The following is a 12,525-nucleotide window of genomic DNA, read 5'->3' as shown; positions in this document are numbered from 1 at the left end:
TCTGTTCCCTTCAATAAACTCATATGACTAATGTAATGTAAATAACACTGATCAATTATTTACTTTTACAAGTTTTCTGTTTGTCTTTTGACATATTGAGCCTGATTGGAATTCTACTTGTCTAATTTCATCACATTACTCTTTGGATTCAGCGTGCAGGTTGTGCAAGGCGTCCATGTGATCTCTTAGTGTGACACTCACACAGAATCTGGAGGAAAATCTTTTTTTATTAAACCCTTCACACTAATTTCAATAAAGAATGCAATAAAGAATCCGATATTTTGATGGTTCACTGAAAGTTTCGTGTTGGACATCTAAAAGTTAATGTAAGTGCATGATTGTACATGTGATGAATTTGATCATTACAGAGGCACAAAATGTGGTAAAGACAAATAAACTGTTCTCTCTCCTGAATACATCAGTAACTGGAGATAAACGAGGTTTAAGGATTCAAACAGGTCCACAACTCAAACATCTGGAAAAGAGACAAACAGAAGACATGGTTGATATTTGCTCACTCACATTTTTCAGCCTCCGGTTGGTCTCTTGATCCCTGCGAGAGACAGAGCAGAAAAGAGAGGTGTATGTGTATGAGAGGAAATTACAATAAAAAGGGGGGGGGGGGGGGTCTGTGTGTTAGAGGCAGTGAAAGAGCTGGAAAGTGAAAGCACAATCCAGACAACTGTCGGCCCTTCGCTCACTCTCACACAGCAGGAACAACAGCAGAGGGCAACAACAACTACACTCTTCTTTTAAAAAAAATAAAAAAGGTGGGATTGAACCACATCTGTTTGCATCATTTTCTACTCATCGCAAAATCAAGCAATTGCAGGAACCTTTAGTCTTTCAAGTCCAGGGTCATAAAAGGAGCCCAAACAGATGATAAAAGTAATGACTGAAAATACGACATTTGAAAACCAAACAAGGCTCCACTGTCGGAGAACCAGAGCTTTGAGCAGAGAAACAGGGTCCCACAGACCTTCAGTCATATTTCTGGGGTGTGACAGTCAGCAAATCACTTTCCCCGGAACACGTCTGCTCGCTCTTGCTCCTGCGAAACCAAACAACGGCCCCAGTCTCAACCTGCGGGCCCGATATTACCTCTCTGCTGTGTGCACACTGAGAACCTGTCTATAAGGTCTATAAACAGTGATAAACAGCTACAGCGCATAGAGTCTCCACAGCAGTGACAGTGAGGAGGATATATAGTCTGCCTCACATCCTTCCTGCTCTCATGTTGTAATGGATCGTTCTACTCATGAACACTTGATTTCTTACAGGCCAGTCACCTCAGGCGGAGCCGCCGGAGATCCTGCTGAGAGTGTGATGCATGTAGGTGCGCCTTATATGACCGCCTGTCAATCAAATGGGTTCAAGTCGGTTGCTTCAGGTGAAGGAAACAAGCAAGGGATCATAATAGAACAATTAAATCTTAAACTGACTTCTGAGATTTTTACCCTGAGTTGAAATGAGTTAACTTAATATAAAAAATAATAAATATGACTGCCTGCCGGGTTTAGGCGTTATCATTTCTCAGATTGATTTATATGAGTAACTGGTCAAATGATTTATACATTCCATCAACCATTAATTAAAATGGATGTAGCACAACTCTATTTTCTTTTTCCCAATCCCAGCTATCATCTCCCAATCCCATAGCTCTATCTCATGACCCAACTGGAAGAATCCTACGTCAATAACATGGTGCATGTGCGTCGATGCATCAGTGTTACACAATGTAATTATGGAATACACTCACAGGGGCCATTTTTTAGGTTCTCTTACTTTAAAACCTTCGTACTAAACCTGTAGTAACAGATTATTTGGCAATTTTACGGTATTTATTAACCAAACACTGATATTTTCTTATTGATAGTAAACTTGTCATCATACGCAGTAAAAAAATACACAAGTTACCTAGCAACTCTATCATAACTTTGACAAAGGTATTTTTCAGCCGGGTTCTTGGTCCCAAAATGATAAATACTGCACTGTCTTTAACAGCTAGCTGCTAACTGCATCTGTCTGTGGTTTGGTGCTGAGCTGGTGGTGCTGAGCTGGTGGTGCACAGCGATATTTCAGACATTTATATTTCACTGAAAACAGCTTCAGACTGGAACCAAATTCAATGCATATGAGAACAGTGAGCCTGAACCATGCAACAAAACTTTGTAAAGCCGAGGGGATGGACACTTCTCTGTAGGTTCATCACCACACGAGAATACTTCTACACCATCAAAATGTGTTTTTGCTACAATGTTCTTATTAAAATAGTGTTTTTTGCTGTTTGTTGATACTGTTTGTTTTGAATGCAGAACCTTTAGTTGTAATACAGTATTTTTACATTACTCTGTTGGTTCTGAGCACTTCTTACCCCACTGACACCATTTAACTGGATGGGAAGCACCTCAACTTTCCCAACAGCATGCGTCATCTCACACCAGGGGTTTCCAACATTCTTATTCCCCAGTGGTGAAAAACTAAAATGGGCGTTTACCAATTTGGCATATTACAAACTTATGGACCCAATAAAAGCAGCAGCAATAAAAAATGCCCTCTCTTGTGTGGCTTGGAACACGGTCAAAACGTTTTAAGATTATAGCAGTGGCAGCCAGGTCCAGAAAATAAGCTGAGCTGCAGTGTATCAAAACTACCACCACATCTCTCTTAATGATCATTTATGGTTCGGGGCAATAGCTGAAGAGAGGAGAAAATAAAAAGGGCTATTTTTGGACTTAAAGGCCTCGGGACATTACTGTAGTCTGTTGGAATCAGCTGAGCACTCATATGACTGAGCACGAAACGTCACCAGACAAGCTCTTTACAGAGAGTACAGGTTAGGAATAACTTCTCTGAAGTAGTAATATAAAAAATCATCACTTTGATATTTCAACTGTCTTTGAACTACGCTGAGCAGATGCTCGTCTGACATTTGTGAATACCACAGTTTACTTGAGTTGACAAGAATGACGTCAAATAGATAACCAAAAATCTGCAACTGAGGTTAAGTAAGGAAACAGTGTAGTTCACAGTCCTTGTAATGGGTGAGCCCTGAGACAATGTGGTGCAGTAGGTATCCAGAGTTCTAACAGGGAAACCCTCCGGCTTGACAAATGAGCGGGACGTCCACAAGACACTTATCTCAGGATTTATCCTCGACCTCTGACATTCACATCTTCACACTATCCCAGAGGTCAAAGGTTGAGAGACGACAAATCCATCTCCAGACAGCGACTCTTCATTTGACCTCCAGTAGAAATCCAAAAGATCAGCAGACAAACAAGTGCAAGTCAACAACTGGAAGTCAACATTTGCTGGTACACAACCATCAACCGCGCAATGTCAAACGTGTGGAAAACACCAGACAACAAGAAATTTGAGAAATGATCAGAAATTACTTTTACACAGTTACAAACATATCATAACAAGATTGCTTTTCTAACATAACAGGCTTGTCATCACTTGACAACATTTTGCCAAACTTGAAATATTAGATCTCTCAGTGAAACTGCGTGTTCTGCCAACGCAATCCAGAGACGAAGAGAAAGATAAGAAACACAAGCCACCATTCAAATGTTAGACAAATAACTTGTTAATGACATTTTCTTCCATGTCAATCACTTTCCTTTGCCGCCACAGAGCCCAATATGATAAGATCTACACCAAGATAATATATCTCCAGGAAAGAAGCGAGACGACATAGTGTGACAGAGTCCATGCATTTCCACTAAAAACACTGTGGCAACAACAGACAAAGGTGAAAGCACGATCTGAATCATACCTCTCCAGTGAAGATCCCTTAATCTTGTGCGTGCAGTCACAACGGATGTAAAAATCCTTTTATCTATTCTCGCATTATCATAAAAATACCTGAGCTCTTATGAGTCTAATAAAAATAGACGTGTTCTGAACAGAGGGATCAGCTGCGGGTGAGACAGTGTCGGGCATCATTGTGTCACACGCGTCGCAGACACTGCAGCCTCTGTGAGCCGGGACACAGGGTGAGGCTGGCATTTCTCTCTCCAACTCATCTACAGAGCACCACTATAACCCTTGTATTGGCCTTTCTGTATTTATACAGCTGTGGCCTGGTCCGCGGTGTAGAAACTTTATTTGGCCGTGCGCCGTCATTGAATAATCTGCACAGAGTTTACGAAACGCTGCAATGAGGAGTGACAGCGTTGCCACATAATAAAATGTGGAACCAGAGCAGTGCCAGCTCAGTGAGCCACACCCAGAACGCCAACACACGGTGCACTTCGCTCGAACCCCTCTGCGTTGATTCAAGAGCGCCACAATATGTCCAAGGTGCAATATCTCTCGATGTTGAATAAATTCTGATAAGAGGCTGTGTAGTGCGTCCAAATTTGTCTGAGAAACGGCACATTCCTTCAGGTAGTTCAAACATTTGGTTTGATCCACAGCCAAGGATGTGATTACATAATCCACATCATGTAATCGCCCCACATAACCACTCCTCTTTCTCTATTGTGCACAGAGGTTCACTGACATTCCTCTTAGGAGAAGGACATTTTTTGATCTACATGCCTCTGTTGGGCAGTTTCGTTTTTTGGAGAGTAGTCGAGCCCCATGTCAATAATTTGCTAAATCACGACGAGTGAGACTTTGGACCAGTCTCTGGGGGGGATTTGTTCTGTCAGTGAGTGGAGGTCACAGAGGGGAGTACATAAATTCTTTACTTTAAATAAAAAAACAAAACAGTAAAATGACTGCGTAAAACTAGATAACAAGTAAAGGTTCTGCATTCAAATGTACTCTTATATTAAATGTATAAGTTGTTATCATTGTTGTGAGCACAATATTGACATATCAACACTTTTTTAAGCCGATATGGGGAATGTGTTATCAAACTTATTTGAACCTCCAGAGGTCATGAAGAAAAACCTCATCGTTCCTTTAGAGTCGTGTTCCTCATCGGGATCATGTGAACGGAAAGTTCCCTTTCTTTTTTGCTTTGTTTTGGGGTTCTACCAACTCCTCAGGGGAATATTTGGCCCTTTAGCTGATAAATGCTCCGCTGTGTTCACCAGTGGGTCACCAGTAATAACAGTATGAGAGAGAAAGAACCAGAACAGTGACGTTGTGGGCTAAGCAGCTACAATGAGCTGAAACTCACTATAACGCAAAGAGAAGCTGCAGATTCGAGGGATAATTCATCATTAGGAACCTTTTTCACACTGTTTTTTAATCGATAAATATTTATTATAGCTGCTTTAGCCATTCCTCAATGTCAGTTGCTTTATTATAATTTTCTATAAAACATTTTTATTGCCATTTACAAGTTTTACCTGATTTCGGTGGAGCCACTTTTTGACCTCCTTTATATGCTGATGGGTTTTAAGCCTAAAATCACATTTTATAAGATGACATGTTTTACACGTTGTTTGTATGTGTGGTTCGTGGAAGGATGTGGTACGGGCCCGGGTAAAACCAATAAAATGTAGGTGGGGATCCAATTATCTTACAGTTCCAGGGACTTTCTTTCACTTTCTTTGACATAACGTTTTTTCAACTTCTCCATGTTTTCCCAGAAAACAATTCATGCTTGAGGAAACAAATCCGGCACATTAAGAGGACTGATATCTATGTGTGTGTGTAACCTGGTGAAGCTTGAACCACTGCTCAAAGTTTACCTTCTAAGGCATCTAGTTTAACAACAGCTACAGTATATAAAACCTTTATTGCCTGATATGATGCTGTAACTCCTCCCCCACCCACTGCAATGTACCGTAAGTATGAGAAAGATAAGTCTGAGCTTCATGTAGCTGACATGTAGACGCTGAAACAGGCTGAATAAGCATTAGAGCTCCTTAGCAACAGTGTGACAGTATAACGTGTAACAGTGCAGGATCATGACGTGTGCATCCTCGGCTCCACCAGCTGTAATTTCCGCCTGTTGAGCCAGATGTCCCATTTAACAGTTAGCTCTGTGACAAATGGCTCTTGTTAAAACATTCATAGAGGTCAAGTGTAAAGTAATCCGCTGACATTTAACGTCATTAAGGACAAGCCAGCGTGTCCTTGGATTTGTGGTCCTTCTCCGACCTGGAGTCTAGGCTGCTGAGTGGCATTTTTAGGGTCTAAAGGAAGTGGATCCAATTTAATTGAGCCCTTTAAGATGCGTCATTTCCTGAGCAGTCATTACAAATGGACACAGTTGGTCTAAAGCATCCGGTGAGTCAAAGCCTCCAATGATGATTCAGATTCAGTCTGGTCAGTGGGTGATGTGCGGGAAACCATGTATATCACAACAGTCCGTCATGCGACGCGACACATCTGATATTGAACGTTCTCGTGACTGATAAACCTCTTTATCGGAGAGCGGGTTTCACAACACAAAGCAATAGAGGGTGTATACACTGCAGATGGTGGTTAAGTTCAATACAACTGCACAGCTCAAAGGTCGGAGCTGACATTCAATAATGTTTTATGGCTGTTGAAACAACACAAGCTTTTATGTCGTGTTCGCAGCACACGTAGCTGTTAGCAACTATTTCAAACCGTCTCATGTAGGGTTAGTTCAATAAAACCAATCAATCCTAAATCAATGGAAGTATGTTTTTGTGGAAATACAGTTAAAATAAAGGATTTTTGGGGGCCCGATACAAAAGCAAGGCAGTAAAAAAATTATAAAAGTTCTGATACCAATATATCATTGGATAAACTTTATAAGAAGTAATTATATGTAAAATGAAGACCCAAATACAACACAATATATAACTTATAAAAGAAAAAATAATCTAAAATTTAAATGTAAAGAACATATTTAAAATCTAAGAAATATAATTATAGAAGCATAAATATCAAAGTAAATGCAGACACCAATTTGTGCCTGAAAGGCTCGTATTGGCCAATTTTCCTTATTTGATCAGACTCTAACTAATTTGTGAACTAGTTTCTCCATTAATCCTTAGGTCAATAAAAAGTCTGAAAAAAAATCCCATCAAAATTTCCCCAACTTCTTTGTTATCGTTTTTTAAGTAAAAGAAATCTAGTAAATATTCACTTCCGAGGAGCCGGAACTAGATAAAACACTAATTGACATTTATTGCAAAAAGACGACTTGAAGAATCCCACTTTCATAGTGTTAAATCAAGTTGCTGCAGATACCAAAGTGAAAGTTAAAGACGGAAAATAAATTAAATGTCAGATTGTTGCATTATAAGGCTTTTGCCAGGAAAAGCTAAAAACCCCACACCTCACTGCTGCTGAACCAGAGAACAGGGAAGCTGAGCGAAGCACCTGTCAGACAGGGTTTAAGGGAGTGGCAGTTGGATACACACCAGGGGCAAAGACAGCTGATAGAAACTACTTTCTCTCTCCCTTTCTCTGTGCTCTGTGCTCTGTTCATTTGCCTATACTCTCTGATAAGTAACAGTGAAAAACTTCCACTGGCTGCAGCCATGTTTGGGATTATCTCCTCGTGTTACTCTCCGTGTGCCATCTCCTGTTATAAATACAGCAGCTCAGGAACCACATAATTGGGCCCTCAATCACAAACACCTCCACATTTTTCATCATGTGTAAAGTTTTAGAGAAAGAAAAACTGTGGGGCCAATGAAAACAGGCTGCGAGAGCGGCAGGAGACATTTCCTCCTTATAATTCATCACGACTGACTCATGAACGAAGCAGCTGGAGGAGGTTCATGTAAAAAATGCGAACCTGCTTCTGTCGAGCATATTTGAGGTGAGCATTAGTGTCTGCAGCAGCGACCAAAGACACACAAAGTATGTTCTGTATATCTCCTCTTGCGAATGAACGGTATCCTTGACAAACCCCACATGACAAAGTCACCACAGGAATAATAAATAAAATAAACAACCCTTACAAAAAGCTAATGCACAGCAACAAAAACAAACAAACGCAGGTCAGACACATGTGGGTGTGACCCTTGGCCACAGAGTTTTGGGTTGGTGGGTTTTGAGGCAGTAAGGCCACTTCTGTTGGGAGTAGATTAGGAAAGGAAACTTCCGAAACAACACACTATTTACACACCGTGTATCCTCTGGGCTCAAATGAGGATCTGTCCTTGTCTCGTGTTTTATGAAAACACGCAGTCGTTCTTGATCTTTGGATTGATGCTGGTTTTTCCTGTTGACATTTGTCTTAACTTGTAAAACCTGGTATTTACATAGATTATTCACTCCAGAAGTTCCGAAACAGTACAGGTAACATTCAACCTGTACTACAGTCACACAGTCACAGTTTCTAAACCGCACCGAGAGCCTTGGGCTGAAACATTTCTTTCTGCTGTGTGTGTGTTAACTAAAGTGTTATAAACATACTGTATCTGCAAGTGTGGACCATAGTGTGGACATGTTTTCTTTCTATTTCCGGCCCCCATTACACTCTGAAGACGTTTGATTTCAGTACACCACTTCTTTTGTTCAAACACCACAATCTAAACCAGTAAGCACACTCAAACTTTCACATGCACACACACACACACACACACACACACACACACACACACACACACACACACACACACACACACACACACACACACGCACACACAAATACACAAGTGAGAGAGAATGTGCTAGAGGGAGACAACAATCTATTAAAAGCTCCTCAACCACGAGTCCCGATACCATTCCAATCAATCCTGCCAGTCAAAGCGACTCCCAGCTCCTAAAAATAGGACTTTGAGCCCCCGTCTGACCAAACCCCCGCCTGCAGGCAGACCGAGCCGGGCTGCAGGACACTCAAAAAAGTGTTTTTGTGTTGCTCATTCTAAGGATTTGATTCAGAAACACCAATTTCACAAATGCAAGAGGAAGTAGAGTAATATTCTTATGTCACAAAGTCTAGGGGTAATTCTTCATCCCAGTTCAGGATTACGCAATGGGGTGAAGTTCTGATAACGAACCCGGGGCATGAGGTTTATACAAGTTTATCTTTGTATTTATGACACTGGAGCCGGCATTTAGCATTTGGCCAATATAGCAATAATGAAACTGCTGGCAGAGGGTGAGGCTCAATAAACAACAGGCAGTTTGTTCATTTAGTGCCAGTGAATGTTCAGTACATCTGCCCCTGTGTGTGGCCTCAGCGTGAATATTCAAATAGAGATTACTGACATTCTCTGGTGGATCGTGGGAGAAACGTTGTTTGAGGCTGTGGTAACTTTTCAAAGAAACATCTGATCTGACCTTAATTGCACAACTGTGTGCGATGCCAAGTGACACACAGTTGACAGAATCAGCAGGACCACAACTTCATTAAATCATGTTGCATTATTTTCCAAAACTAAAATGTTGTGACTGCTTACGTTTAACAACCTGCTGTGATGAAGCACTTAACCCCCACAGTGTTGTAAAGCCACAGAGAGTGGGGATGAACTGAGCTCTGCTTCCTGAACACACTCCGGTGTAAAGGCCGAACAGGTTGTTCTACATACAGCATCCCTGTCTGCCTGGCACACTATTGACACAATAACAACTCTCTAACACGAGAAAATAACAAACACTATAGAAGTATCGTGATATCACCATCCATCATTCAAAGTTGTGCATCATATAAGGTCAACTTCTTTCTGTTTAAACAGAACCTGCATGTAACAGCTATCTACTCTCACATCTCAATTGTAAGCTGATTTGCTAAACAAGCAACAAAACAAGTGAATCTAATCAGCTTTTTTTCATTCTCATCAGAGATTCTTTCATTCCGCACTTCCTCTGTTCTGCCGACTTGTGTGTTTTCACACCTCGACACCTCCATTGCGTTTCAAAGACGCACAGGGAGCAGCGCCGTGCCTCAACAGGTGCGGGCTACTACAGGAATACTGTACACGCACACTGAAAATAGCGCTGACCTTTTTTAACACCTCTTCTTGAATCAAGGCTCAGACGAGGAGACATGTGGTTTGGAATACTGTGATTGTGAGTGGGGATGGTGTGACACATGTAAACATTCGTCCCAGCAGTGCAAAAGAATGGATGCATACATCGATCAGCCGCAAGATTAGAACAAGTAACTGTGGATGATTGGTGTATGACCGTGACCTGATTTGAAAGAGTTGATTCTGACGAAAGCAAAAAAAATACACAGATCAGAGTAACCAGAAACTTCAAACGCTAGATCAATAACAGAAGAGTCAAAATCATGAATTGGTGTCAGTTTAAAAGACAGACCTCCTCTCTGTGAACCACAATGATGCGTATCGGAGAGGAACTTACTTGACTGTAACCCTCGTGGATAAGTCCTGAAGATCTCCGGGGTGGAAGAGCTGCGCCTCCTTTAGTCCAAGCTTTCCGCAGGCCCTGAGAAAGACGTTGAGGTTGTCCTGGACAAAAGGAACAAAGTATGGATGAGGAGGTTGTCCAACCTCAGGAGCAAAAGAATAGTCACTGAAGAGTTCTCTAGCAGGGATGGCAGGGACACCGCCTGCAACTCATTGCTTCCAAAGTTCATATCCAGAGAGCAGAGACGGATGGGGAGGAGCATGTGTAGCAGCAAATAAGAAGTGACCCAGTGCAGAGCACACAAACACACACATGCGGGTGGGGGGTGGGGGGGGAGAGGCTGCGTGACAGGAGCTGAGTGACAGCAGCAAAGCTACCTGTGGGCTGGGAAATTGGGTGGGGACGGAGCCAAAACCAGGAAGGATGACGTCAGAGCTCCGTGGAAGTCCCACCCAACCGGCCATGCGAGTGCAAAAATGACAGACACAGGCAGCACACTGCCATGCCGTCGTCTCCTTTATTCTCACACCCTGAAACTGTCCCCTCCCTTCCCCCGGCCAAGCCCTTCACTCGAATACCTGTGGAATCTGCGGGTAGGTGGAGTATTTTGGAGACATTCGGTTGCTATGAAACATGAAGCCCGGGTGATAGAAACTGACAAATATTTCCCCTGAAGCAAATCGTGAGGACATGGGAGTGGAAGGACGGTTTCTCCTCCTCGTACGTCACAGCATATGATTCATTTTATGTGGCGTACGTTTCGTATGAGGGCACATGCTTGGCACAGATGTGTGAGCACAGTGAAAATATGAAATGTCTTCATAAATACTCATACACTTCATACAAAGCTGAACCACTCAAGCACCATTCCTTTCTGGGTTAGGGTTATGACTCCTTCACTCGTGATCCCGGCTGTCTTTGTTTATAAGTCTGCACTTCCCATCGGGACTTAGTGCTTAAACAGGGTTTTGTGTAATGACACATGGTTTCATCGTGGGCTAGAATAATTAAGGGGTAGCTCGTTCTATATTTAAATGGCAAACATGCTTATTAGCAAATGGTAGGAGCGCTGACCTCTCGCTACAGGCATCTCCTGCTCACAGCTTTGCTTGTCCTTCAACGGCCCTTTGACAGGCCCTGCAGGTCACCGCTGGGCCCCTAGAGGTCAAAGATCAAACCCACCCTCCTCCTCTGTGCGGAGGAGCAGGGGTCACCGTTTTTTTTCCGTTATGTCACTGTAAAGATTTTCTCTTCTCTTGCGTCATCTGAAGATATTTTGATCATAAGTGAGACCTCTCTCGTCACTGGTGCATGTAACATAGCTCACTTGTGCCTTGCTATTCAACGCATGCAGCATGTATAGTCTGAAATGTGTCTCTTCACCTCAGACTGTAACAGCAACAACACAACAGTGACTTTAAAATCATCAGCGCGTTAGATATGATTAGAACATAGAGTACAAATGTTAATTATCCTCATTACTATCAAGCCAAAAGTCCAACAGTCAGTCCCAGAACACGCAGAGATAATGATGTTGAAAGAATGTTATGCTGACTTGTGCCTGAACATAATCCTGCTAAATATGCTGTAACCATCCAGCAGCCTCTAATCCTCTCATGCAGACTTGAGGACCCCCTGATTTAAGCAGGTCACACTAAGAAACAGAATCAGACTCTAAAAGGTGTTTGGTTTGAAATAAAAGTCGATCCCACTGGTTTCCATTGTGGTCACTCTATTTCTTCAACTGCATTGTTTCTACAAGAAGTGCACGCTCTACAATTACCCTCAGCTGACCCCCTCGCACCAAGCAAAGCTATGGTTAAGATATCAGGCTACACATTTTCCAATCTTGTCACAATAAACCAGAGAGGACACAGAATACGTCTGAAACTGGCCCAAAAGAAGGCTCCTGTTCCGATCCAGTCATAACACACACCCATACAACGCCAACACAGTAACAAAACATGGTGAAAGGCCTGTCGTTGCACAGATGATTACACATTTGAATCAGTAAAGCCTCCCACAGGGCCATGGAGACCGTTAATCTCCTCCCACTGCTACCTCAACTCACCAAGGAGTTGATATGTGGGAACATCCAGCACTATCTCCATTACGGTCTATTTACGGCACGCAGCGTCACATGGAGTCATCTTTGACTGAAGCCCAGTCGCTCCTCAAATCCAGTCCCCCACTCATGTGCCTGCTTCCTGCCCCGCAGAACCGGGCCCGAACCCTGACTCAAACCCACAGCTCAGAGTGATCAACAACCGGCAGAGCAGTCTGCTGACATGGGAAACATTCCCTTGGACGCGAGTG

At 42.5% G+C, this 12,525-nt stretch overlaps 1 protein-coding gene across 9 annotated transcripts in view; it reads right to left on the bottom strand.

Moving 5' to 3' along the window:
• Positions 1–12,525, bottom strand: part of lmo7a (LIM domain 7a) — a 48,056-nt gene that overhangs the window by 25,038 nt on the left and 10,493 nt on the right. For 8 of the 9 annotated variants that reach the window (XM_053439324.1, XM_053439327.1, XM_053439326.1 and 5 more), the window contains exons 4-5: positions 10,204–10,310; positions 523–553 (exon numbers count right to left, since the gene is read on the bottom strand). In XM_053439324.1, the coding sequence (XP_053295299.1) occupies positions 523–553; positions 10,204–10,310 (138 nt within the window). Of the gene's footprint in view, positions 1–522; positions 554–10,203; positions 10,311–10,586; positions 10,697–12,525 lie in introns of those variants that run through there. The other variant, XM_053439329.1, reaches the window with a different exon arrangement.

The sequence above is a fragment of the Pleuronectes platessa genome, chromosome 14 (assembly GCF_947347685.1).
Source record: "Pleuronectes platessa chromosome 14, fPlePla1.1, whole genome shotgun sequence".
Taxonomy (NCBI): Eukaryota; Metazoa; Chordata; class Actinopteri; order Pleuronectiformes; family Pleuronectidae; genus Pleuronectes; species Pleuronectes platessa.
The sequence above is the reverse complement of the archived record's forward strand: the minus strand, read 5'-3'. Positions and strand labels throughout refer to the sequence as shown.